This window comes from Rissa tridactyla, chromosome 11 (genome assembly GCF_028500815.1).
Source record: "Rissa tridactyla isolate bRisTri1 chromosome 11, bRisTri1.patW.cur.20221130, whole genome shotgun sequence".
NCBI lineage: Eukaryota > Metazoa > Chordata > Aves > Charadriiformes > Laridae > Rissa > Rissa tridactyla.
Genome location: NC_071476.1, coordinates 9,312,856 through 9,340,715, shown reverse-complemented (window position 1 = coordinate 9,340,715; position 27,860 = coordinate 9,312,856). Strand labels below are relative to the sequence as shown.

Here is a 27,860-nt window from a genome sequence, read left to right as displayed (position 1 = left end):
TTGAGAAAGCCCAAAGAGCACAACAGAAGAAAAGCAAGAAACAACCTTGAAACTTTTTACAGAACCATAAGGAAGAGTTGTCTTCTTGCTTGGGTGAACTGGAAATGTGGTAGGGAAAAAGAATTAAGAACTGAGACAGCAATTTTAACATTAAAGACTCTCCTCTCTTCCTAGAGACTTGCTGGAGTTGTCACACAAAAGATTTCTTCATAAAGAGGAAAACTAGCAGGCACTGAATGTAAGTGGTATGCATGATAGGCATTTATTTCTTATTTTAAATCTGTAACAAAACAGCTTAAAATAGACAACTGGTAGTTGAAACCTTTTCCATATTTTAAATGCAAAATTATTCCAATAAAAAGATATTATTTACATTTAATTTCATATTCTAGAAAGGCTGAGTGGCTACAAAAATAAGTGCTATGATGTAAACACCTTCTACTAACTCCATGCTCAATCCTAACTGATTTTATAGCGCTCTTAGAACTACACAAATGCTGTTCAGTTGATTACAGCTACAGATACTTTGAGAATGCAGAAATACCCAAACCCGGAGTAAAACCAATGAGGAGTCACCCACTACCGACAAGTGCACTTGGTAGCTATCATATCTTCGTACTCTTTGTAGACGATGGAGCCATCAGGCTCTATGGTCAGGACGCTCAGTGGGCTGTATTCGGCAGGAACACAGGAGGGCTTTGGAACAGAGGAGTCCAGTGTCTCGTATATTATGTTCTGTACCATTGTGTGGACAGGAGAGCCGTAACGATGCCCGACAACCCGTGGGCAGTCGCCTTTGCAGTACTGAGGGCTGTACCTGTGTGGTGCTATGATCCATCTGTCCCATTTTAGTTGGCTAAAACTTAGACGGAAGTTGTGGAGCTCACACTCGTTTTGAGGGAAAAGAAATTGTTTGAAATATTCGCTCAAATTGTGAGGTGGAGTTGCTGGTGCTTCTTTCAGATTCTCATCTCTTCGGCGTCGAGAGGCCCTTTTACCCTGTGAATTCTCTTTTCCTTTGTTGCCCGTAGGATCAACACGCAGACTGTTCCTTTGCCTGGGCCGCACTGGGTTTTTCCTTCTGTGTCTAAGTGAGTTCCACCTGTGATAAGCTTGCTCACTGGTATCATTCAGATAAAGAAGAAGAGAAGGGGGAACCAGTGCCACATTAATGGGATTTTCCAGTTTAGTGTTCTGTTGTGGATCACCCACCAGACAAGTGAAGTTCACAGCCATATGAATATTCCTCCTGTTAGTAGCAATTAGAGGCTGGAGAAAAGAAGTCACATCAATCTCAACCCACTTGCGTTTTCTAACTTCAAAGTGCAGGCTAAAAGCTACAGAGTGCGAAATGCTGGGACATACTTGGCTAGAAAAATCATGCTCCTTGACAAATAAATGGCACATGCATGTAATGGAAGAAGAAATGGGAACCGATGTGTCAAAGGAATATAGCAAGACAGACTTGAGTAAGTGCTCTAGAGCAGTAACACGATCCAGGTTGAAGAGTAAATCCACCGAGTGAACATCTCCTGAAAAGGGAAACAAAATTCTATAGAGTTAGTGCATCTTAATTTTCCCCTAGGCATAAATACTATCATGTAGTGGATAAGTAGAAAATACTCAGCAGCAGAAGAAACCAATGTAGACGCCCTCCCTTACTTTTATTATATGGAGTTTCTACTTTGGTAAGGGATATAAGATTTAAAAGTTAAGAAATGACAACAAAACCAAGAAACCCCATGATTTTTAGAGGTATTAGGATTCATTTAATTTAAAAAAAAAAACCAAAAACCAAAACAGTATAGGAGGAAGCTAACAGTAATCTTTTCAGTGTTGATATGGGGAAACAGGAACTAGACACTCCAGATTATACAAGCCATGAAAGGAAATAACTAAAGTTTTAAAGTGAATGCTTTCAGAGCTTTTTAGCATTAGCTCTACTTATTCTTCCTACTTATATATTTTTTTCCTATTTAAATCACTTGACCAGCAGCTACCAGCAAGTCTGAGTAATGTCAAGGCAGAAATTTATTTATTATCACTACTTAAAAAAAAATTATCATTGTTTCATGAGTGTCATTTTGCTTTTCTTTTATGAAACAGAACCAGAGCTTCCAAGTTATTCTGAATGCACATTTCTGCCACATTCACCTCTACTGTAAGATACACTACTCTTATCTTTGCCCCAATATTAAACATTTTTATGCATTCTTTGAATTTGCTCCAATTTCCATCTTATTTTGAGATTGATGAACCTGTTTCCTGGCCTGTTTTCTAGATGTGGACATAACATATGTTTAATATATTGCTTTTTTTTTACTACGCACCACTGTATTTTTTCTGTGAATTAGAACCTCAAATGCATTAAGTGATGTCTTCAAACTTACATACGCCAAATAACCAGAAATCAGATGGGGGCTCTGTGGATCTTGATGAACTTATCTTTTCTATATTAATGAATTTTTCTACAATCATGAATTTGAATAGCCTCAATAATTGTAGGAAGTTGATTCAGGCTGCTACTTTAATTATTACTACATTTAGGATATATAATCATGAGATTAACTATTAATTGTGAGTATATTTCTGAATCAGAAGATTATATTATGCCAGGAAATTTTAGTCACGAACATTGATTTTAATTTTATTTTTTCCATAGTGAATACTTCTTAACTGATCCTCGATCTCAAAGTTCACTGTGCACGAGTATGATATTTGTGTTTAAGGTTATCTGTCTTTCCAAGTGAAAAAATCCAAGCCAGGAGAACTCAGATCACTTGCCAGCAGTCCCATAAGTAGAATTAAAGGCCAAGGATTTCTAGCTGCTGTTGCTGTGACCAGCCCACATTGAAGAAAACCATGAAAGCACAGTAAGTTACAAGGGCCCCAGCCATCCTAGTTTTTCAGTCCTCTGCCTGATTTACAAGTAGTTCTACTCTTCCCTTTAGGATATTCACACATTTGGGTTGTGTTTTGTCCCTAGCAAGCGTACAAAGCAGGGAGAAAAGTGATCTTGCAATGGGATTCTGGCAGTTTGTTACAAGTCTCATTACAGTGCTACGTTTTTATGGCCTTAAAAAAAGCAGAACTGAGATGGGCAGTAGAAGGAAATGTGATGCCATTACACCTAACCATTTTTCTACTTTTCCTACTTAGAAGTGATTGTAGAGTTTTCTCTGACTCACTATAATAAGATGAGTCATCCTGAAACTTCAATAGCGACTTGAACATAGTACCATTTGCATGGCAGTTCCCAAACTGTGGGGAAGTCTATGTCTAATACCATTCAAGGAGAAGTAGGTTATGAAAAACTCCTACTGTTTAAGAGAAGAACCATCAGGATTAAAATAGCAACAACTCTAAAGAAATAAGATATTTTTATACTATGCTGCAAGCACAGAACACACAGAAAACCCCTGTTTGACCTTTGCAACAGAGGCCACCCCACACCTACCTTTCAGGAGGTCCTTGTGACGATGCTTGCATTCAGAACATGGAGTGAAAAGTCGAACAGTGTTATAGAGGTGGCTTTTGTTAGCCTTAGGGATTCCCTCCTTGGTAGCAGACATCTTATACAGCCTCTTCATGTACCGAAGGGCTCTGGAGTGTGGCTGTAGCTTGGGGGCCTCACCCTCCCAGTTCTGGTGTCCCCGGTCAGACAGCACCTTGAGAAGGGGAGGCAGGAGGGCATATCCACGTCTCACGCCTTTCGGCAGCCGCAACAATGGATTTAGCTCAATGGCGGTGTCCTCAGGAGCCACCAATAACCCAGGGCTCTTGTCAAAGACCACACGACCCCTGGAGTGGGGGGAACACTGGATACTCAAAGAAAGCCAGTGAAGACAGCAATAGAAACAAACACAAATTCTCCAAGTACTCTCCATGCTCTTTAGGGTTACAGCCAAAAAAAAAACCAACCTCTCCTAAAATAGTCAAGAAAAAAAGAGCACCTAAGCCCCATCCCTTATATATGTCACAGCTGTGGAATGGGAGGGAGGAATCTTTCTGATTAGAAACCAAAGAGAAAGACCTGCAGCTGTCTGCTGAAACCACATGCTTGTCTGCATTTAGACTAGAGCCTTTGCCCATGAAAAATCCTTATTCTGAGAGTTAACCTTTTTCACGTGTCAATTACAAAACAAGAGCGTGTGCCATCCTCCAGAGGGAGCTGGGGAGACAAGTTGGTATTGGCTAGTCTAACTAAATCTGTTTATTTGCAGAAATACATAATGCTAAATATTATTGCTATTAGCAATAATAAGCTAATAAAAAAAAGAAATAAACTGGTTTTCATTTTCTCATATACTTCTCACATTTCGTTTCTGTGTTGACTGTAATACCCGCTTGAGGGAGGTAACTGTGACCCTGGTACCATCAGCTTCGTTTTCATTCCAGCACACAGCACGTATTTTCCTCCAGTCTGAGGTAAGGCATCCAAAAAGCAGAATGCTTTTTCACTCAGTATCAGATGTCTGTGGAGTGTGCTCCAAAAGACTCCAAATGGAGTAATATTGATTGCATCAGGAATATTCAGAAACTCTTGTAGCTGAGCATAACTCAAGGGATGGAGTTTAGTTTTATTTCATTAGGAAAATACAGGGGGGAAAAAATGTGTTTTCATAACAGGTGTTTTTAATTAGAGCTATGCTATCAATAATCTAGTGAAATGTCACCCATAATTTAACTTTCATATCTTAAGGCTTCTGAGTAAGGATTGCTTGTTGGGAGAGTGTTTAATTAACTTACAAAAATGTCAGTCTGGCATTCTTTGATTTGGAGTAGGTTAACTCAGATAACAATCTATAGTATGAAACTATATAACCTTTGCTGCTAAATGTCTTAAAGCTGATTTGATTATGATAAGAGGGGGATACTGTCACTTCTAAGGTCACCTATGCTTAAACTGTTTTGTACAAGGTGATCTGCACTTTGATTTATTTTAAAAATATATCCTTCAGTCAGGTATGCTTGCACCAAACAAGCTCATCTGCTCCCTCCCTTGTGGGTCTGAATTAGTCCCACTTTACATTCATTTCAAACAAATGTAACTACAGTTTCAGCTGTTTGGTGACAATTAAGATGCCCTTTAACCCTACCCTCTTCCACAAACCGAATGTGCATTTCTGCTCTCTCCTTTGCACTGATTTTCCTGTTATCAGATCTTATGGTGGGTCCAGTCAGGGAGCTGAAATGGTAGGGAAATAATCCAACAAAAAGTGAATATTTGCTTTACGTTATTGAAACCACTGGGGAAGTTGAGAACAATTAAGCCTATCTTGAATAATTCAGGGCTCGACTGGACGTGAGTGCTACTTCTGGTTGCTAAAGGCGTAGGAAATCCTTAAGTGTTATTCTGTACGGTGAGTGCCAAAATAATCTTACATATTTTTATATATACACTGCATTGAAGAGTTCATAAAGATGTAGCTTTTGAAAATTTTACTTGAGTAGACTGAAAAGTTGAGGAAACAGGTGAAAGGATATGGAGATTTTTAACTGTAGATTTAAACCTAGCCCTGACCAGATATATCCCCCTCTTTTGCATAGTCTGGTGGCCTGATCGTAAAGCTCATCCACATGTATTCGCTGTCTTGTTAGAAATGTAAGCAGAGAAGTCAAAGTCCAAATACATCCAACTTGAGCCAATATATCCCTGAAGAGGCACCTTCACTGATTGTAACGAGAAGGAGAAACCTAACGCAAACTGCCTGGTGGTGCACTGGCCAAAGCTGGGAGATGCTGTAGTGGTGGCTGGAGGCCACCAACACAACTGTTTCTCATCTCGTGGTCAAGCATAATGCTGATTACCATCCTGTGGTGCTTTGGTGTAGAAGAAGGTTAGATCCTGTTTATTTTCCTTCATCCTGGGGTCTGGCTGTGTGAGATGCTGTGGAGGCTTTCAAAGGGTCTTATGGCTAAGTTTTCCCATTTTTAGTAACTGGTTGGTCTAGACCTGTGGAAATGTTCAGTAGGTCAATTGATTTGACTGTGGGATTGACTACTTGACCCTTTAGAAAATGATAGATAATTTTCAGTGCATAAATAGGAGCTGAAGTGCTCAGAGGGGCTATAGGAATGCAGGAATTCTTTTCATTACTGAAGCCTTAGAGTCTTCATGTGAATTTATTTATAACTTCAGGCATTTCTTGAGCAGCTTCTAATAAACTGGACTTCCTTTGCTCTGCAGTAGCCTATAATAAAGAGGGAGAAAACTGGAGTTTATGTTGCTGTTGATTACTTCCTCTGAAACACAGTTCCCCTGCACAGATCCCTGATCCAGCCCAGTCCCAGCAATCCCTACGTGCAGAACTGGTGCCCAGTGACTTGCAGGGGAGCCGTGAGCTGGGGGAGGGAATGCAAGAGGAAAGAGAGAGCCCTGTAAGCCATGCTCGCTGCCAAAGCCAGTTTATCCTCTGAACGGTGACTATTTACGGGGCTTCAGGTTTCTCAACGCTTGGACACATTTGCTGAAGAGTTATAAATTGCAGCTGTATTTGAGGGAAGATTCTGGCATACTTACACTTGTAGGAAGTTGCAAATACATGTGCACAAGCATTTAAGATGTTAAAGACTTGTTTAGTAAAACACAGTATCCGAGGAGATTAGTTTCTTAAATCTCTTTAAAATCCAGACCATTATTAGATTGTTTGATAATCTTATGTTTTGTATATCTTGAATATTTATTCTCTCTATTATTAATCATTAGATTGTTGCAGCAGAAACTGTATTTTCCTTTTTTTCCCTGGGAAACACTAAGTGAGTACGTAATCCATACTACCACGAAGTAATAACAATTTTCAAATTCCTATAAAACAGACCTGAAGAATGTGTAGCTTTGCCCTGGAACTAGATAATGACGTTTGTTTGTTTCCACATGGGAGCAAAAGCATTAATCACAGGCATAGCTGTTATGCCCCGATAAACAAAGTGTTTTCATTTTGGCTCACTGAGCTGACTCAGTGGACTTTGAAATATAAGAAGTATCAGGTGCTCTCTGCAAGGCCCATTAATAATGTTGCAGAAACTTAGCTAACTGCTCGCGCACAGGAACAGCTGAGATACGTGTCTGCTATACAGATGTGAGCTCTAGAGATTTCTAACAATTTCAAAAGAAGAAATGTTTCCTGTTACTTCTAATAGCTTTTTCCTGCCATAAACCAAAAAGATCAAACAAATCATTTTAAAGAACCAATGCATATATACATATGTCATCGTTCGACAAGACAGAATCAGAGCTAAAAAACTATGTAACACTGATCTTATGACTAGAGTGTAAAACAGCTGTTTTTTTAATCACTGATGATAGCAGCCTATGCTCAAGTCAGCCCATTTTTATCTCCTGGATGTTAGCATCAGCAGTCCCTTAAATTGGTGAGAGCCAGAAGACTGGGCTGCATTTGCCTCTGTTCCTAACCACCTCCTGGTACCTGATCGTTAGAGCAGTCCCCGGAGTCTCTGTAGTCATACCTGCCATTTGAGCTGTTTTTCACACACACAGTGGATGAGATTTTCCCCATTTATCATATCTTTAATTGTCCCATGGAAGTCTTATTTCCCTAGCTGAAAGGTCAACCTCCCTGAAAAGCTTGGAAAAGAACTGAAAAGTCCTAGGCATAGACATAAGCTGTGGCAGTGATGGATAGTTTATGAATTCATTTTTTCGTGCAGACTACTTCTCCTATGACCTATGCAGCTTTGCATGTATCTTTTGTTTTCTAAATGTTTTAATTTACCATCACTTTATTATCATTACTTATAGAACCTGGAAATTTCCCTAATGGACCATGAGCCTATTTTCCTGTGTGCTGCATAAATACAGACTGAACTGCCCAGAGAGTTTGTAATCTAAATATAGGACAAGAGAAAGGCCTTAGCATACGAACAGTTATCTTCTATTTGTTGGCATCATAGAAAAGCAGAGTTTTAGGGATTTAAGGGAGATTATAAGAGAGCATTGCTGCTGTTTGCATCAGGGGCGGCGTGAAGATCTTGTTTGAAAATTTAACTGGTGAAGAATGGAAGCTGGCCCCATGAGAGGGAGTCGGCAAAGTACACCTACCTTGTTGGGGTGCTCTGAGGATGAATATATTAAACATTATGAAGCATTCAAGCCCTAGGATAATACTAGTTTTGTAAGGACCTGAAATAGATACACACAGCTCGGCACACAGCCACGATCATGACTGTGTCTCAAGTATTGTTTGGTGTCTGCAGGATACTGCTGTAATAGCCAGCAGCAGTGATGATGGACTTTAGAGAAATGGTGAAACATGGTGGGTTTTCCACAGTAATCAGGTTTTACAACGTCAAATAATTCAAAACTTTCAAGTTACAATTGTCTCAGTTCCTTGGACAAGGGAAAACCCTGCATGAGGAGGATATGCCCAAGAGGGCCTCTTTCTTTGTTTACACGCCCGCCGAGGTCCCCAAAGCACCAGGATGAAGAAAGATCGTTCCCTGGTGGTTGACTCCAGTGAGGAAGGTGAGAAGGGGGAGGAGATGAGCGTTGTGTTGTACCGGGCAGCGAGGAGCGCTCAGAAGAGAAATACTCCTCCTCCACAGGTGTCTCCCGCTTTCTCTGTACCTGAAGACACTGGTCTCTGAACCGCTCCCCATGGAGTGGAGTTGGCTGCTGCAAAGGCAGGGGCTGGCATATTGTTATGTTTTACTCTCCTGCCAAGGGCACAGCAGTGAGTCAGTCAAAAAGAGAAAAAAAACATTGCCTCTGCCTCTGCCTGCTTCACTAAGGCATCCGCGTCTAAAGTACTGGATTCCCACTTTACAAAAACATACATTATAATGGTGCCTAAAGTTAATGTACACTTCCATTATTCACAATAGGTATCGGCGCTTTGTGCTAAAAGATCTAGCTATAGCTGATCCAGTACTCAATTTAGTTCTACATAGAATTTCTAGATTTATGGAAATAAATTCTAGATTTATGGAAGTATCATTTTACTAAACATTTTAATAGCTCGTGCATTCTATATAATGAATTAGGATGTTCTGACCAAAAGTGAAACCTCATCGCTGGTTTATTGTACTATTTATATGTCAATAAAAATAAGTAACTCTTTCAAGTGTTACAAAATACTAGCTGACAGATGAAACAGCTTGGTCTGAGTGTGGAGTTTGATGTACAAAGATACAGCAATAAAAATAAACGTAGTGGCTTCTCAGAGGATGCCGAGGAAGGTGGTGCCAAGCTGGAATGGTGGCACATTTCAGAGCTCCTGCTGCCATCCCTTTGGGCACGTCACCTTGCTGTTACCTTCTGTGGCATTGCTGTACACCCACCGCTGAATAACACTGAGGAGAAGTGACCTTGTGAACACTTTACACAACTAGAAATAATAAATGTTCTTGACAGGGTAATCAGTTGGTTCATTTCCTACATGAGTTTAGTGGCTTTATAGGCAGCAGCGTGAGAAAAGTTTTATTTCGTCCTGTTGTGAAAACAAATGATTAGCAAACAGCAACCTGTGGCTTCCCTCTGCCACTGAAAACGAGCCTCTTTTTCCCTTTGCTGGGAGACTGCTGGTGGCCATTGGGATATTGGTGTGGTATCTTTGTCAAACCTCTTCAGCTTTCCTGACCTGAGGGTACATGCTTCTGGAGTGCTCTCTTAGAGTGCTCTTCTGTATCAAGAGTTTGGTTTATAACTCATTCACACGTTACTGTTCATCATCCATGTGATGACTGGGGAAAAATGTAGATACTCAGTGCTAAAGTATGGCACTCACAATTTTACCTGCTAAGCAAATATCCCATGGAAAACTAGTAGGTTTCTCCTTGGTGTAATCAGATATTCTTTTAAAAAATAATGAGATCTCATTCTCTGAAAAGAAAGAACAGCTGCAGAAAAGAGCTACCGAAGGTAGCAGAGAAAGTTCCCGGAGGGGCCCTTCAAGAGAGGGACACCTCTATTTACGTTATTTCTAGGCTGTGTAGCATCTAATAGGTGTATAGCAAAAATATCAGAGTTAAAGTTTTGGTATGCACTATCTGCAAAGAGTAAAATCTGTGACATTGCCTTTATGTAGATCTTTGAAAAGCCATTCTAGGGAAAGTTTTGTGCATGCTTACAAACACGGCTGCCCATGTGGAACCTGGATGAGGTAGTCTTTTAATGTAGTTAAGTATTTATGGAAATGAAACTTCTGAATTGTGTAAATAGAACTGCTGTTTGTTTGCACGTGCTGTTTCTGTTACAGGGAGGTGCTATACACGCATCCATAAAATGTGGCTTTCAGGCCAAGTTTCAGAATCCATTTAACCCAGTCTGAGGCTTCCACTATCAGGGGTGAGTTTTGCCTTTTCCTCCTTGGCTTTTAGCCTTTTTCCGTGTGTTGGTGGAACAGTTTTCACCTGGGCTGTGAGCTGAACGACCAGTTCTATGATTCCCCAGCTGCACGTTCAATATAAAGCTGTGGGGCAGACTAATATGTGCTCTGTACTAAGAAAGAAGGTTGGAGGTACTGGCCTGCTGCTTTTGAGAGTGTCTTGTAGTTAGCTTAATTTGGGTATAATGTGAAATTACACAAATGAGAAAATGTAAATGAGCAGGTAGAAATTAGTTGGGGTTTTTTGTTTGTTTGGGTGGTTTTTTCCCCTTCTCTTCATGATTCCTTAATCCTACCTGTGTGTTTATCTCCTTTCCCTTTTTTCAGAAGGGAGAAGAAAAATATTTGGAACAAATATTTAAAAAAACCTAGGAAATTGGGGTCTTATATTGGATGCTCTTCCTCTTGTATTGGTGTGGAAAACTGAATTTGCTAAGCTTATTATCACTTTCAGCCTTCCTGGTGTATTTTCCTGCCTGGCAAACTCTTGTTTACAAACTGGAGAGCAAAGAAAACCCTGAGGGATAAAAATTGTGAAAAATGGAGAGCCTGCTGCTGTTACCTCAAACCTCACCTCAGACAGCGTACAGGGCAGGTAAGTTGCTGTATAATCAGTGCGATTTCAGGGTGGCTTGTTTGTTTGTTTGTTTTTCAGAAATGTTTTCATTGTTCCTAAATAAAATAACAGTTCTGGCTATTCTTGCAGCATCTCTGCCATAGGGTTCAGTTGTGGCTGTAAGGTAGGAGTTGGGGAACTGTGTCTTTCTCATTTTATTGAGATCTTGTTTATTTTCTACTACTATCTGATATGGTGAAGATACAAGCCTTTATGTGACCCTTAGTGAGAAAAAAGGCTAATTTAGCTTCTTAAAACTGCAGGGAAATAAATTACAGAATTAGATTCTTTTCCAGTCTCTCCATTCTTATGCTTCATACACGGATACGCTCCTGGTGTGCGGCTATGTGTTTGGTTTATGGTCGGACTCGGTGACCTTAAGGGTCTTTTCCAGCCTAAATGACTCCGATTCTCTCCTGGAGCTGGTCCTGTGCCTCAGAGCCCTGCGCTGGCGGCGAGCGCTCGCCCGCCGTGGCTCACAGAAAAGCCTCTCCCCTGCCGGCAGCTTCAGGTTCATTACCCTGACCCCACCTCCGTGCCTCCCCCTGGGCAGGGCAGGGCCCTCCCCGCTACCTTCCCGGGATACAAGTAGCCCCGGCAGCGGCGGGGGCCGGGAGTTTTGCCCGCGGTGTCCCCGCGGGAGGCGGAGCTGGCGCGGCCGGCCCGGGGAGCGCCGCGGGGTCCAGGTAAGCCCGTCCCGGGGGATGGGGGATGCTCGGAGACGGCGTTGTCCCCGCGGACCTGGCAGAGGAAGCTACAGCCCGATGTGACGAACGCTGGCGGTGATGATCCACGTTACAGAAATTACACTGATTGCTTCTAATTACTGTAACTGTGCGCGCCCAGCTGGAGGCGAGTGGCCTTTGAGAAGGTGAATGGGGGTTGCGGAGGTGGAGGGCTTTGGGAATGCTGGGGGGGAGGGAGCCAGCGAAAGTTCGGGGAGCTCTTTGGAAGCCGCACAAAGCGGCGCTTCCACCAGCCTGGGATTGGAACGATGGGGGGAAGCGCGTGTGGCCGGCGCAGCCCCCCGCCCGCCTTCAGCGGTCACGGGTGAGCGGGGGGGCGGCGTGTTCCCTCGGTGTGTTGCCGCGAATCGCGTGTGCAGTGGTAAAGGCGCGCTGCCGGGTAGCATGCTGTTGTCTGCTAAGAACAGAAGAGTTCTTAAAAATTATTTTATCTCAGCTGGTATTATTTCAGTGGTAAAAAGCATTCTTTCAACGTTTAGAATATGTGGAATTATAGTGCTAAAACAGTTTTGTCATGTAACAGTGTGGCTTATTTGTGCTGTCTTCAGCAGGAGGGTTTTTAATCTTTCTAGAATTTACAGAATCTGAGCTACATAATTATTTCCTGCAAAAATCACAGGGGCAGTAATTGTCTGGACCCTTCTTTTCCTGTTGTGCAAAGACCTGTTAATAGGATTCTTCTCTCAGAAAGAAAAGTCTCCGTAGCAGCATTTAATGTCAAGAATGAAGCAGTGTCAGGTAGAAACTGAATGTATTTCAATGCAGAAGCATATTCTAAAAAATTCCAGACTTAACTTTAGAGTGGTGTTTTGCAAAGTATTCTTGATGTGATGTATTTAAAAAGTAGAAACATCTCCAATTGGTATGCACTGATGTGTGAAAATTAATGAGAAAACAGCAAAATTAAAACTTGAAAAACAATTTGAGTGTGCATTTAGAAAATAGAAATCCAGGTTGAAAAAATTAGGGGAGAGAAAGAAAAGTATTTTCATGTGGTGGGGGGAGGGAATCATATAAGATTTTCCAGCCACTTAACAAATGGTGAGAGACTATGCAAATGTATTTATTTATTAATTTGCCTGAGAGGGTTCTGGTATGCTCTGATACTGTCTCTTGTTTGGCCTTATTTAGTGCTAAGGTGCAAGTCCAAACACGCCAAGGGCCACATTCATACTCCCAGAGCTACTTGGGCCTGTCAGGGTCCCACTGGCTGCACGCACACCCCAGGGCAAACTGGAAACCACATCCAAGCATCCAGTGACAGAAACTTCAGGATGTGGCTGGAGAGGGGCTGGGGAATGGGCCACCGAGGTCCCCTGCCTGGCCAGCCCCGACACAGCCTCTCCAGCCCTGTCTCTGGCTCAGGGTGAAGGGTGAAGGAGCGTAGCTGGTCCTTCTGCCTGCTACCAGGTGTTTGGTACTTTCAGTTTTAACCCACTCATTTCCTCATTCTGCCTTTGCCAGAGTTTTTCATCTGGGAATTTGCATTCTGGTTGGTTCCTTTGCCTAGAATTTTGGGCAGCTGGGGACAAAATGAATCCTGTATTTCTAAGAACAAGCTGAGGGAAGAAAAAGATGTCTTCCCTATTTTCAATACTTCTGACCTGTCACTGAAGAACTCTTGTTTCCCACGCTTTGGAGAAGGGAACTAAACTTTGTTTTGCATGAATTTGCATCAGGGATGTGCTTTTTGTTGTTCCCTCTGAAAATCTTCCCAAGTCTGGCCAATTAACAAGTCTCTGAAAAATGTACATGCTTTGATTTTATATTTTTTTTTTTAGTAACTTAAAATGTCTGAAGATTCTGTCCTCAACATGCTGGAATCTCCAAGAGCTTCCAGCCGTGGCTGGGCTGACTCTGTGCCAGTCCCAAAGCATAAATGAAGATACTGCCATTGACCTGTGGCTTCAGATGATAAACCAGATTGTCACCACTGTGGCTGGTTCCAGTTGGCCTTGGCCAGTTTGGAGCTAAGAGCTGGCACTGGCTGAGCCCTCTGGGGTGGCTTGACAGGAGACCTGCTGGCACGAAACAGGGAAAATGGATTTGTAAAATAATTGAAGGGTGGGGCAGGCACAGAAGTGGAATAGGAGTGCTGCGAGTGTGTGTTTAACATAATTTTATATGTATAGAATTTTAATACCGAGTAAACAAAAAGCAAAGGAGAGGTGTGGAAAAGAAACTAATTGTAGTTAGTTCTTTGTTTATAATGTTTTCCTAATCTAAGTTATTAAAATGAAGTTTTAATTTCTTTAGAAGTTTTTTGCAAAGGAAAACTTGTGTTAGAAATATCATTGATATCAAATTTGACTATATCTCAAACTTTATGCTTTGAGAAGTTCCCTCTAATTTCTGCTACCTGGGTTTTCATCTTTTTGGTGTTGTGGTATCAGCTCACTGGACAGCACAGCAGGTATCATCCAGAATACTGTGGACATCCACACCTCCACTGCTTGTGCTGGAAGCGTTGGCCAAGTGCAAGGCCGTGTGATTTCAGTGTCTTCAGGTGATTCCAGTAGCGGAGCGCTCCCCAGCTCAGGTGCTCGGTGTTCCCTGCCTATCACCCTGCTGTGTTTCAGCGCAGGTTTTTGCTCTTTTTTTTTTCAGTGTACCATTTGCACACTCCAAGGAGCGAGGGCGAATGTAAACTTCCTTTAAACAAGGGATTTATTTATCTCAAGTGTATGCAAAAGATTAATTGCTGTGCATATCTCCTGCGCATTCCTTTGGGTCTGACTTAGGTCTGATTCAAAACAGCAAAATCAATGTAAAGGTGCATTTACTTCAGTTGGCCTTGAAAAAGCTTTTTAAAGGATAACAACAGAACTTAATGTTGTGTCAAATTATGTCTGTCTTTAAAAATGAATAAATTTATTATAATCTGACAAGGGCACTTTCTGGTGACCTGGGAGATCCTTCACTATCAGGAGGAGGATGATTTTTATGGCTTAAGTGTTTTTAGTTTTTGGCATTGAACAATGCTGAGTGCTAAGGTGTGAGAATGAGCACCTGACAGTGGGACCTGGAGGTGAAATCGGTCATACCAATACTGAGGATGATGCTCCTGCTGATTCGGGGATTCCCTGTTCCTGTGGTTGTACAATGCATGTCAAGCCAGAATGGGAACCAGACGTTTAGAAAATTATGCCCAAATACAGTCTGTGCATCATCACAGATGACACAGAACTTATATTTTTTGCTCTGTGGGCATGCAGGGATGTAGACTATGTGTCTCAGAATGAGATTTATAATTTTTTTCTTATGCGGTTTAACAGAGTGCTTGTACTTGCTCTCAGAGATATGCATCACTCTATAAATACAAGCATGGCCTGTGTTCCTGCCAGAGCAGCAGTTGGCTCAGGGAGGCTTTGGGTACGGGGTAAAACACGTGCTGCTTCTGCCTCCTGCCTGTATGTGAGGTGACCCGTGTGCTGGCGGAGTTAGCCTGGGGATCTTCCATCAGCCTCTTGCTGTCCCCAAAGACTTCTCGTGTCTGACACTGGGAGGACTCACAGAATAAATGAGGAATGACAGAAGGTAGTCCAAGAATGAATACTTTTGGGCTACTGTGTAGGCATATGTAAAGTGTTTGAGCTTGGAAAATCTTCATAAAGTGAATGAATGTAAATAATCAAATGAACTGATCATAAGCAACTGTAAGTTAACAGACTGTTTAAAAACATGGACTTGTCAACAATGACATGGTCAAATCAAAGGTAGGCCAATGAGATGCTTTCTCTCTCCTTCCTCTTTATTCTTTCCAGCTCACCCTCTTTTGACAGGCATTTTATTTGCCTTTTTCCCTGTCTTCTGTGATGTGACGAGCTTCCATCAGCCCTCGGAGATAAACAGTAACAGTCCTGCTTTAACCGGGCCTTAAGTATCCTGGAGTGAAGTCTATCAGACTGAGACAATGTGTGGACCTGTAATTTATTCTGCTTAGGAATCTGTACTTTCCCTGTTCAAGGGCGAGCTCTTCCGCTGGGGTGGTAGTTTTCAGTAATGACCAAAATGACCAGCTTGTTTTTGGCTTTTTGAGCAAAGCCTCTAGCTTGCTTAGCAAGAATGTTCTTCCTTCTCACTAAGTTAAGAATACTTAATATTCCCTTGGTTTTATTAGTTTGATTTTATTTTGTGTCTTGAGCTTTGAGATTTTGTTCATTTCTCTTTTTGCCTGAGGAGCCCTTGTTCTGCTGGCTCTCGCCGTGTCTGTGTGCCTGGGCTGCAGCTCTTCCTTGTCGCTCTCTTACTTCCAAGCCCCAATCTCTTTGCTGGGCAAATCCGAACTCCTCTTGTTTCCCATCTGATCTTTGTCTTCATCCTCCTCCAAATGTGCATTTTTGTTTTTTTGGTGCCCCCCCCCAATTACTTTCCTTTGTTGGCTCCTATTTCAAGCCTCCTTCCTAGGACAGTTGTACCCATCGCTTTCCCTCTGGCCCACCAGTCCAGCCTCAACACGCTTTCACTCTGCTATATTCCACCTGATTGTAACTCTTCTCTGAATTTGGAAATTCCTTTGCTCCACCTGACTGACCGAAGCAGCACAGAGGCGAGAGCAGAGCCGAAAGGAGCTCTGGTTTCACTAGCTGTGGGCCGTGCTGGACTTCCAAAAGAAATTCCAAGAATAGCCTTGTAAGCTGTGGATGGACTGCATGGAAACTTAAATTCAGTAGAGACTTGATGTATTAATGCAAAGGGATTGTTCTGGGGTTTAAATTCAGTCCCAAATTTAGATTACTTAGATTTCACAGATAAATCAAACCCAAGTACTTGGTGCAATGGCTGTTCCTTGCCAGATTTTTAGTCTGAACTCTAAAGGACAAGAGCTACTGTTTCATAAAGGATTGCCAGATATTATTTTTTTTTAACCTTGATAAGACAATGTATTATCTTGAGACTTGTTCTGAAACAGCTGGAACACTTCATCTGACAAGTTAAAAAAAGAACACCCAAACCCTATGACCACATCTCCACCTGGAATATTCCCATCAAATGGATAAACATCTGTCATAATAAGTACCCACAGCAGGAAGCAGCGCTGGTACACATAGGACCTTTCTAGAATACACAAACCTCTCTTTTTTTTATCCCAAATACGAAATGACATCTCTCCTCTTTGGGATTTTATTCTTGGTGCGGCATTCCATGTGTGGAGCTATATAAGATTATGTCTTGGATCTCTTCTGCACCTGTCCCTGTTACTAGACAGGCTTCTAGCTTTGAGAACAGGGAAGGAGGATGATCAGAATTTGAAAATAATATCTTTTTGCTATTCATCTGTCAAGGAGTAATTATGCATCTTATAAACTTGCAGTCCTGGTTTGAAGTGAATGTTTCTTGTTAATTATTTTTTATGATAATAATATAAATCAGCAAGGGTTTTTTCATTGTTTTTCTGAAAAAAGTTAGTCATATAAAATTACAAATGAGTATTTATTTTAGATTCGTCAACAAACTTTCCATCAGTTGTAAAACAAATGATTGAGATAGTAAACATACTCTTTGAGCTGAGTTTTGTGATAATCTTAGAGCCTGTAAAATTTAAAGGCTTGACCCAAGGGTTGTTTGTACTTTTGTGACTAATCTGTAGACTGTAAAGCTGATCTCTGGGTTTTTACCGTTCAATCTGTGAAATGGTCACGTCATGTTGCATATTTATTGCTTAAGTTGAATTTTGTGGTACCTACAATATCACAAGCCGTTTTTACAGGACCGTTTGTAGAAGGCTCAAGAGTGACTTTGTTGCATACCTCATACTGTAGAAATCCAAGCACTAGCAATGTAATGCTGCTCGTACGTTACTGACACTACCAGTGTTGTCCTGAGACATGACCAGTGTCTCGGTTCCCCAAACTGCCCCGTTCAGCTCTTCACCCAATCGAGCCTTTTAGGGGAACAGTATTCCCAGCACCACTAGGTCTGATTTAGGAGATTTATGCAAGCCCTAGGATGTGGTGCCCACCCCACTTCGGCACGCTCAGAACAGCAGCGATGTGATGATGGGATCTGGCAGAGCTGGAATTCTCTGCTCCCTCGACCACTGACTGCGCATCCCGAGCGGTAACAGCTTGGCTTGTGTTGGGAATGTGTGTTTGGTGGAGGCTGAAAGGAGGTCATCTGTGCTGATTCCCCACGACGGCTGTACGTGCATATTCCGCATTGCTGAGGGATTTAGACATTCAAGGGTCCTTCCAGCCTCAGATCGGATGAGCTCATACCATTTGTGGTTTTGTTGAATCCAGGCATCGCGTGGTCTTTCTGTGTATGGCAAGTGTGGAGTTTGCACCTGTCCCAGCCTCCCTCTGCTCATTCCCTCACCTGTCCCTGCTGCTGAAGACCATTTGTAGAAGAAGCTCTAAGGCAATTTAATTGTAAGATTGTAGGGGTAGGAGTGCTGTCCTCGCGGTCCCCTGCTTTAGCTACCTCCAGTGCTCTAGGAGACCTCAGGAGGAGTTAACTGCCCAAGGAAGCGTCCTGCTTTCAGGTGCGTTTTGCAGCCCTTGTGCAGTTATGCTGATGACCATCTACACAGTTTGGTGGTTCTATGATGGTTTTGCGTGTCCTGAATACCTTGAAATAAAATGTTTGATTCTGTGTGGAATTGGAATGTTTTATGTGTCACAAAACAAAAGCTTGTACTTTTAAGGTTTTTTTTTATAGACAAGCTGAAAAAGTGATTTTGATATGAACTGAAGCAATTCTTAACTGATTCAAACTGAAAATATCTACGATGGGACAAAGCCAGAAAGCTGTTCCTGGCAGATCTCTGCTGGCAAGGTTCATGTCTTTGACGTTCTACTGGTGTGAAACTTTGGGTTTCTAGTCCCAGTCTCATGAGAATTCCCTGTGAACCCTTGACTAAAATAAGTGGTTTAACTGGAGGATATGACTCTCTCCATAAGCAGCATCTGTTCCTCGGGAAGCTCCAAGTGGCATTTCCCAGCAAGGGCTGAGGAGCCCCGTGTATCAGGCAGATGCAGAACCATAACCAAGCTTAGAATTACCCGGGTGAGAGCGACACCAGGATGTACCGGTCCCTCCCTGCCATTCCTTTTGCACCAGCTGCTCTCCTTTTCCCTGTGGCACATCTCGCACACTAATGTGGAAGAGACACTTAAAATCCATATTAAGGCCTATGGTAAGTGGCACGGTTTCTGGAATGGCTTCTGTGGTATTTCAGAGGTGTCTTGGGGGGTGTTTCAGGAGGGTCAGTAGAACTTCTTGTAGCACTCTAAGGGAATATGAGCTTGCATGCCTACCCTTGGGTCTCTCAGGCTTAAGAATCTGAGCCTATAACCTGAGCTGACCCCTGAAGTGCACCCACAAAGCTTGCCTGTTGCGTGATGATTTAACGCAGGAAATCTGGTCTGTCCGTAGAGCAGGGGGTTGCACAGTAGACTTGTTCTCTTTCCACTTTTGCCATTAACTGATTGCATGAATGCGGCTAAATCATTGTGTAGCCCCAAGCCTGTCCATTGAATAACTTCTGTCAGCTCTTCATCTGAGAAATGTTGAGTTCAAAGGACCTTTATATATATTGCAAGTGATTTTGCCTATATTATATAAAACTGACTGGTAAAACAAGAAGGATTTGCTCATATTAAACAAAAAAGAAATGCTTTCCAGGTTAGCGCGTTTTGGTAGTGAATTGTCAGTCGTTAGATGAGACTAACAGAGTTTCCCGTTGTGTACCTAGGAAAATTGCTTCTTTTAATATATAAAACCAGATATAAAAAGCAGAGATCATGTGTAGCATCTTGTTTATCCACTTATAGGAGTTTCCAGAGCAGACGCCTTCTGTGCTTCCTGTTTTCTGTTAATAACTTCTACTCTACTTCAACTCTAGCACATGAAAAACATCTTGAAGCTTGTTCCTGGGTTTTTTCCATAGTGAAGACTCTCACAAAAGCTGTTGTGAAATTTCCATTGTGGATAGCTTGTAGAATAAGGTCCTTATTAGCAGAAAAGGTTCATAGAAAAGAAAATGTATGCTTCCTAAAATACTAATCTTAAATGTAAAATGGCTCTCTATTATTTTGTCATCCCAATGCCACCTGAAGTTCAGGGAGACTCCAGAATTTAAATGATTAACTGGTATTTCCAGACTGCTGGCCAAATGAGTGCTTACCAAATGTGAAGTTATGTGATTAATGAGCCAGGTTTGCTTGGAGACCTCCAAAACTCTTTTTAGTGTTTGATTGTAAGAATAATATTGCTTTTACTTGTGAAAATACATGTGCTCAAGTTGCCTTGTTGGACAGACTGATTTTTTTTTTTCAAAAGCTGCGTTCAAGAGACGTTAGTTCAGACCCTGCTGGTTTTATACATCTATAAGCTCCACTGCAGTAAACGCACGCATGTGAGAAAGAAATACCTGTTATCAGTCATTCTTCTGATCTGAACTTGCTTAATGCCCAGACCTTCATGTTCCATATCTCTGTTGACTGTGTGTAATTTTGGCCTTTAAAAACCACAAGCTGCTGGCCTAAGCGCTGGCAGAGTCTGTGGCTTCCTTCGCTGTACGTCGGTTTATCTGGGAGCGTGGCAGAGCCGCCCCGCGCTCTATCTGGAATTTAATCGCCTAGTGCTCCTTTTCTTTATGACATCTAATGGCTACATTATTTATTTAGCCTCGCCATAACAAAGCCACCATTGTACTTGTGTGTTGTGAGAGAAAGCAGAGAGCCTGCCGCTGCCTTTGCCGTGTAACTGGATCGACATACCACCAGAAGCCCTTGATATTTATTTATTTTTCTTAGTGCAGAAAGAGAGGAGCACATACCTGATGACAAAAGCAGGCAGCAGCTGGCATTTCTGCTCTTCAGCTGGACCCTTGTCCCCGGGGAGCCATAATGTCCCTCTCTTCTTACTTTCTCACATTTTACAACGCTTAAAAGGTAAACAAATGGATCACAGTCTCCTTGGGAGTTGTTTATTAGCATCCTGCACTGCTCTTTAATACTTAGATATGTGTGTGACTCCTGAACAAATTTTTTAAATGTAGTGACAAATCTCATTTAAATATGAGTTTTATAATAGTCTGTGGAAAAAAAAAGAGAACTTACAACTTCTGATGAGTGACACATTCCTGAAACAATGCCCCGTTTCTTTTTTTTTTAATGCCCTTTCATTTAGCCGGTTTAAAGGAAGAGTTTTGCTATTGATTTGGGTGGAATCAGTATCAGACTCAAAGCAGATCTCTGCTAAGCCTGTTTGCTGGGTACAGGTTTGTGCCGCGGGTACCGCACCCCCGAGGGTGCACCCTCTGCCAGTGGCTCAGGGGAGCACAGGTCAGAGGGACAAGCCCTAATTAACGCTTTTTGCAGTTCTTACCCAGACTGTTGGATGTGGAAGGAAGCTCGGCAGAGCACTGACACCGCGAGCATGAAGTGACTGGGGATGAATTTCTGCGTTAGAGCACGAGTTGCTGGGACGTGGCTGCCCTGCCCCGCTCCCCTCCTCTCCCACGGCGTCAGCTCGACGTTCAGCCAGTTCCTCGGTGAGCTCTTTCAGCTCAATAAACCAGCAGAAAACCAAACACAAACCCTGAACAGCTCCTGCCGGGTTAGCAAACCGAATGGACTCGGCAGAGCCCACAAGCGCTGGGGCTGCAGTAAGGCCAGCGTGGGGATGGGGGAAGAAGTGGGCAGAGGAGGACAAAGGCAAATCTCGCCCCTTTCGGCAGCAGTTGGGATTCTGCTGCATTTCCATTTTAATGGCTTGAGGGGATTCCGCTCTGAGGCCCAGGGATGGCTGGGAATCTGCGAGCCACACAAAATGAAGTTCAGCTGGTTTGAGAAACTATGTTAAACAGTAAAATTAAACCCACTCACCTGGGCTGGTGCAGCCCCTTGGTTCAGACACTCAAATGTCCCCGTGTTGTGTGGTACAGCATATGCTATTCTCTGAAGATTTTCCTGTGGGTTCAAAGAGCTCAGGCGCTGGTGGTGCAGCATTTAAATGTGCTTACAGCGTGGTTTCAGCTGGGAACCGTGTTCAGCTAAATATTGTTTTCTTTTTCTAATGAGGCTTTCAAATATGATATGATTTGACCTCACGTCTGTAGGTGAGAACATTAAGTATTTTACCAGGGACAAATCCTGTAACCCTACTCAGTCAAAACTCCCAGTGAAGATTTATGTGAGCGAGAGCGTGGCTATGCTGTTGGGGGACAGTGCCAATTTTAGGTAATTCTCGGCAGCCGTGCGTTCCCCAGCACGTGGCTGGCTGCTTCTGCTCCGCGCTGCAGCAGAAACCCCTGCTCCTCGCAGCTGCTTCCATTGCTGTGAACTGGGAAACCAGCCTTAAACGGAGCGCGAGCAAAGGAAGGTTCTGTAGGTTGCTTTGGCTGCGGAACATTTCGTATCCCATCAGGGACTGAAGGAACACGGGGACCTGTCTCTGATCCAGGGTACATCTGCATGACTTAGAACAATAGCACTGGCTTTGTGTTACCTTTCTTCTATACACTATTACTAAACAATTTACTAAATCATAGGAAATGCTAAAAAAATACTTGTGTTTGCTGTAATGTTATGCAGAAGGATTAACTCCTGTAGGAGTTACTGGATTCTAGTGAAAAAGTAATGAATATAATCTATAATAGCCCTGTTGGAGTCCTGCCCTGCGAGCTGGTTTGGTTACTAGGTAGGGCAGCCACATCCGTGAAGTCTGGGATTGATGAGTTCTCTCAGGGATATTATTCTATTAGGCTGCTGTTACTTGGATGATTTTGGTGGGTAAACCCCAGGATTTTTATTTTTACTTTGTATCTGTGCTGCCGTTGACCTAGTTTTTGAAGCCAATAACCCCGAGCCGCCATCTGTATCCCAGCTGATGCCAAGTAATGAAAATAACATTGAAAGGTAATAGCCCAGTGGGCGATTGGAGGTTTTTATGGGTAGCATTTGCTGTTTGTGTTGCTTCCCCTGTCGGATTTCACTTCCCGACACCTCGTACCAAAGGCTAGGAAGGCAGATGTGCAGGGAGTAGCACTGCGGGGCCGGGAGGCTCCGATCAGCCCACGGCTCTCTACCCGCGTGAGGCGGGCGAGGAATCCCAGGGTCGCTGTGGTTTTACTTCATCCTGATGCATTAAGGGGCTCACCAGAGACTAATTGGATGTATGTGGGGCTGTATGAAAAAAGACTGTCACAGCCACGAGAAATTATTTTAATATTGCGTGCTTATCTGATACCTCTACAGTTTGTCAGCACTTTTGTGATGTCGGTACTGTGAAATTAGGATGAAATGAGCAGCGACGGAATGTGAGGTGCCGATGAATGGTGAGCAGGCGTCTCCCCTGGTTGTTGTTGATCGCTGGCGTTTTCTGTGTTTTATCCAGACTTATTGGTCCTTGCCCTCAGGAGCTGCACACAAGTGCAGAACACATCCTGGTGGTGTGCAGGTTAAGCAGAAGATCTGGAAAATAACATTAAGAGGCAAGTTTTGGCCCGTAAACCTAATTTTCTACTTCCAAGCAGTTTTGTGCAGTGGCTGTGGCAGTGTTCAGAAATGACAGGCAACCACTGACATCTTTATCATGAGCATTGTGAGATTTTACGCATCTCTGAAAGCATTAGTTGTAAAAATTCAAGGGATTCCCTGAAAGTCTTAACTCTCCATTAAGAAATCCACTGTATATATCAATATTTCTGGCTGTGAAGAAGAGTTTGAAAACATAATGTAAATGCACTCTAAACGTTTAGGAACCCAAGGACAGATAAAACCAACCTCAGCTCTGTTGTTTTTACAAAGTCCTTTGACTGTTTTTACTCTTGGTTCTGTTTATTATTGTTACCATGGAAGTTTACAGGTAACAAACCTAAGCATGCGTTTTCATGACTTGTAGATCTCCTGAGAATACTTTGGTTATGTCCTAGTGGTGATGAATGATGGCTGGTGTGCTTGTGCTGACCTGAGAGGAAGTTTTCTGCCTTGGGTCTATCGTATTCTCTGATTTTGATGCATTGTAGTGCTTTTTAATTGCCAAGAGCAGCTGTAAATTCTCTCATCCGGGGTCTCTCCATCCCATCCCATTCAGTCGTTATTAGTCATTAAACATAATACCGCATTTAAGTCGGGGCAGGGCTGTGGTTACGCTGTCTCTCAGGAGCGCGTTGTTCTGGCCGTCCCTCCTGCGCGGCTGTGCCGACGGGTGACTCCAATCCCAGCACGGAGCAAAGAGCAGTTACTCAGCCCAAAGCTACAGCGCTTCATGCAAAGGCAGTGGGAAGGTTTAATTGTTAATTCTTGTAAAACAGGGATTTGTTGTGACAGCCGGGGCCCTGAAGGAGCTCTAGCCCTGCTCCCCGTTAGCTCTGCCCAGGGTTTGGGGTTTCAGCAGCCAAGGGGGGCTGCGCTGCCCTCCCCCATCGTAACCAGCCTCAGAACAACTTGCCATTGTGAGATACAAATCATTAGAGCTGTGGACCATATATAATATTTAATAACTTCTTTACAAGGCAACTGGTTTATAATTTAGGAGGAACATTTGGAGGCATGTGATTTATATCTGAAATAATTTTATAACTAGTGAATGCTATTATTGTATGTATAGTACTGTGCATTATTGCGAGTTACTAGTAAAACTTATTATTGCAAGTTACTAGTAAAACTTCGGCTGGTTTAGAACTCTGGATTACGTGATACTGTGCTGACAGGGCCCTTTTCCCGAGGCTTTGCGTTGTTTTGCAGAGTTTCAGGTGATTGCTCCGAGCTGTTGCTGACACTCTCTGTCCTGCAGAGCTTTCGGCACCTTCACCTTAGGGGGGAACTTGTGTTTGATTCTGAGAGTCTCACGGTTTTTAATGGATTTATCCTGACAGCAGGGTGGCAAGTTGTTTATCCCCCATTTACATAAAAGAGACACTTTGTTTAGGAACACTTCAACTTCCATGTCTGTTCAGTTCTTGTTCAGAGTGGGCAGGAGTCACAGGTGGGGTGCTGTGCTGTGTCCGGAAAAGTCTGGACACTGTCATACCTCGATGTGCTCAAATATCTTAAAAAAATCTCATTGTAATCTAAGGGCCAAAGCTTACAAAGATCTGTGGCAAATCTCGGTGCTAACCTGAACTCTCCAATGTTAGCAGCCTCTCTGCCGAATTCAGCTGTCCCCTGTGCCCGGAGAGGCAGCAGTTGGTGCATTAACCCTCCAAGACCCAAGGCCTCGGGTGGAAGAATGATGACTTCGGCTTTCTATATTTATTTTTTTGTTGTTGTGGTATGTTTGAACCTTTACTATTCATGTAGAGCTAAGATCAGATTTCTGTCTGCAGCACTTTAACAAATTGGTAATCTCTGAAATACCTGCGCAAAATTTACAGTTACAAAAGAAATGCACGAAGCCCCCTGCGCAGAGGAGGCGCGACCGGCGTCACCAGCTCTGTCCCCAAGGAGAGCTTTGCTCGTGTCCTGGCAGGAGGACTTGCTCAGGTTTGTCTTTTTCCTGCCAAGCTGGCATCACGCAGGGCAAGATTATTTTTTTTCTTCTCATGTCTTGGACCATTGGAAACAGTCCCCTCGCCTCCCGTTGCAGAACACTTGACGCGATCAGATACCAAGTCACTGCTTTGTGAAAACAGTATTTAATGCAGTGACTAAACACGGAGTTAGTTACTGAGTAACTTCCCAGGAGCCCTTCTATACTCCGGGAGGTACTGATCACATCATGTGCTGGTGGGGGAAAAAAAATTATGCTTAGGGATGGCCTGTTTGTGTACAGGATTTTGAGGAGGAGCCCGGATGGTTGCTCTCGGCGGAGGCTACTGTATTCCCCTCCTGCACAGGAGATGCAGAATTTAGATGTTCCCAACGAAATGATCCCTGTCCCCTCCTATTTCTGCTGTGCAGTAAAGCAGGGATGGATTCTGAAGCCTCTGCAGTGTCTTCAGCAGAATCTGTGTCCCACTGGAGAGCTGTCTACTCCTTGCCACCATGTAAAGATTGAACATAGCCACAGGCGAGCGGATTCTTTTTGTAGGAAATGTTGAAGGAGTCCCTGGTTTTCCTTTGAGAGACGACACCTAAGAACAAATCAGAGAGCTGTTGCTTGCATGGCATTATCCAGTTGGCAGCTTAGTTTGAGGAAAAAAATAGTGGCATAAAATCGGCTTATTTTTTAAGCCCAGCTGGAAACGAGCAGGAATTCATCTCACCGGATAAGGATGTTATAAAATGTTCAGGCTCCATCGCATATATTTGGAGGCAGGAAAGAATTTATTGCACAGGCTTGAGTTGATTCAGAGTTGCACAAAATAGATGAAAGCCTCAATCTGTGTGCCTTCTGTGCTGTTTTATGAACAAAACATTAAAAAAACAAACAAGAAAAAAAAAACGAAAAAACCTGCAGCATACAAAACATAGCTTCAGTGTTTCCTTGAACTGTATTAACTTTTATTGTGCAACCCTCTTCCTCTCCCCTTTTGGAAGTAGTACCTAATTTTTTAAGAAAATAAAATCATTGGATTAAATCTACCTGCTTTCAGTTGGATTTAATTAGCTTTTGTCTGGCAGTGTGTCTCAGCTGCCCCAGAGCAGGGGCTCTTCCCCGTGCGGTGTGACCCGGGCTGGGGACAGGGGAGGACGAGGTGTGGGGGAGCCGAGGGATGCTCCTCCGGTGATACCACCCAGGGGGCTGCACGGGAGGGGGTGCGTTGGTCCCGGGGGGCGAGGGCCGCTCCTGCTCTCTCCGCTGTGGCCGCGGCATCATCTTCATGGAATTTTTCAGTTGTGCCCACGCGGGAGTCGTGGCTGCTGCCCAACAGCTGGGCAGAAAAAGCGCCATCGTTAATGATTGACTGGTGAGATAATGAAATAGCCGAGCCTGCTGTTTGCTTTTCTTCCTTTTCCACTGCCACTGTAACACTGCGCGCGGCGGAATGGCATGAACCAAAGGGCAGCCTCCAGCGTGAGGCGGAGGAGCTGCCTGTGACAGTCACTCGTGCAGCTTTGGTGCTCGTGCCCTGCGTGGAGCCACCCGCTGCCTCTGAGACGTCCCAGTGGCGGGGCCAGGTGGGATCAGGGAAATCTCTGACACGGTACGAGTCGCATTTGAAAACACTTCAGATTCTGATGTTTGCGATTTCTTTTCCGCTGACTTTCAGATAATTTCTACAGACGTAGCTGGGATGTGGACCCAAAGCATTAGCTTTGGTTTTCTAAAGAGAAAATTGGAGGTAGAAAATCTGAGCTAGCTGTATTTACTGTGAATGTGCATCCAGATCTCTAGAGGTAACTAAACTAAATGTCATCTCAGAGTGGTACATATATTCTAGATGTCTGTATCTGGTATGTATTGGCTCTCTGTAATTCAACAGTTGCTGTGATGCCTATGTGTATATTTGCTTCATGCAAGAAAAGAATGAAAATAACATTCTGGTTACTCTGTGTTGTATCTAGTTTGCTGTAAATCTGGTAGGAACAGTGATTCTGCTGATCCATGGTCTAAGTAACTGCGCCTTCATCTCTGGATAAGTGCCTGTGTTTGGGGAGGGAGAGCGATTTAGCGAAACCCCGAGGGCGGACCTTTGAGGGCCCCAGTGGCTGTGTCTGTGCTGTGCTCTGGATGATCGCCCTCGTCTCTCCTTACACACAGCTTTTCCCTCATTGAGACGGTGGCACTTGAGCGTGTCCCAGAGCCGCTGGAGGATGCCACACAGGTCCTCAGACCTCACAGGGTTTAATGCAGAGTTTGTGCGATGCTGCATGGTCTGAGTGCTTCCAGGTGCACCCAGGTGTGCCCATGGGCATCCTGGCAGCAGTTTCCAAGTGCTTTGCAAGGTCTGCACGGAACAGGAGGCGCAGAGTGTGTGCTCTGCTGCTGGTCACACGCGGTGAGGATGATCAGAGACGTATCGCAAGTGCACGCCCAGACCCAGGCATGAGCTGGTGGAGGTGCAGGAGAAGATAGTGTTACGTTGGAAAACAGTGTGGAAGTGTCCTGTTTTCTATGGATCCTGTCTCCCCACCAAGGGCTGACTCAGCTGTCAAGTTTCTTCCAGAGCATCTGCTGCCAAAGTCCATCTGCTCCATCCGGAGGCACCCTTCTGTGACAGTCTGCAGGAAAACAGGGGAAGGAGCAGTATATATCTTGGAAAATATTAAAACCACACTTTGAAATGTTTAACCTGGGGTTGAAAGCAGCCTTAGGCAT

General features: G+C 43.4%; 2 protein-coding genes across 6 annotated transcripts in view; one reads left to right on the top strand and one right to left on the bottom strand.

Moving 5' to 3' along the window:
- Positions 1-579: 579 nt before the first annotated feature.
- On the bottom strand, positions 580-3,887 carry GDF9 (growth differentiation factor 9). Its single transcript, XM_054217639.1, has 2 exons — positions 3,458-3,887; positions 580-1,532 (listed from the first exon to the last, which is right to left on the bottom strand). The coding sequence occupies exons 1-2, from the start codon at positions 3,885-3,887 to the stop codon at positions 580-582; spliced, it is 1,383 nt and encodes a 460-aa protein (XP_054073614.1).
- Positions 3,888-11,598: 7,711 nt separating this feature from the next.
- SHROOM1 (shroom family member 1) overlaps positions 11,599-27,860 on the top strand; it is a 40,282-nt gene continuing 24,020 nt past the window's right edge. For 3 of the 5 annotated variants that reach the window (XM_054217700.1, XM_054217699.1, XM_054217696.1), the window contains exon 1: positions 11,599-11,833. The gene's annotated coding sequence lies outside the window, so the exon portion shown is untranslated. The other 2 variants (XM_054217697.1, XM_054217698.1) reach the window with 2 other exon arrangements.

What these genes read in the sequence shown, in the direction of transcription:
- GDF9 (XM_054217639.1), bottom strand. Translation starts at nt 3,887, where the DNA reads ATGGAGAGTACTTGGAGAATTTGTGTTTGTTTCTATTGCTGTCTTCAC. An exon ending in TCACAAGGACCTCCTGAAAG is followed by an intron (nt 1,533 to 3,457) that starts GTAGGTGTGGGG and finishes TTCCCTTTTCAG; the next exon opens with GAGATGTTCACTCGGTGGAT.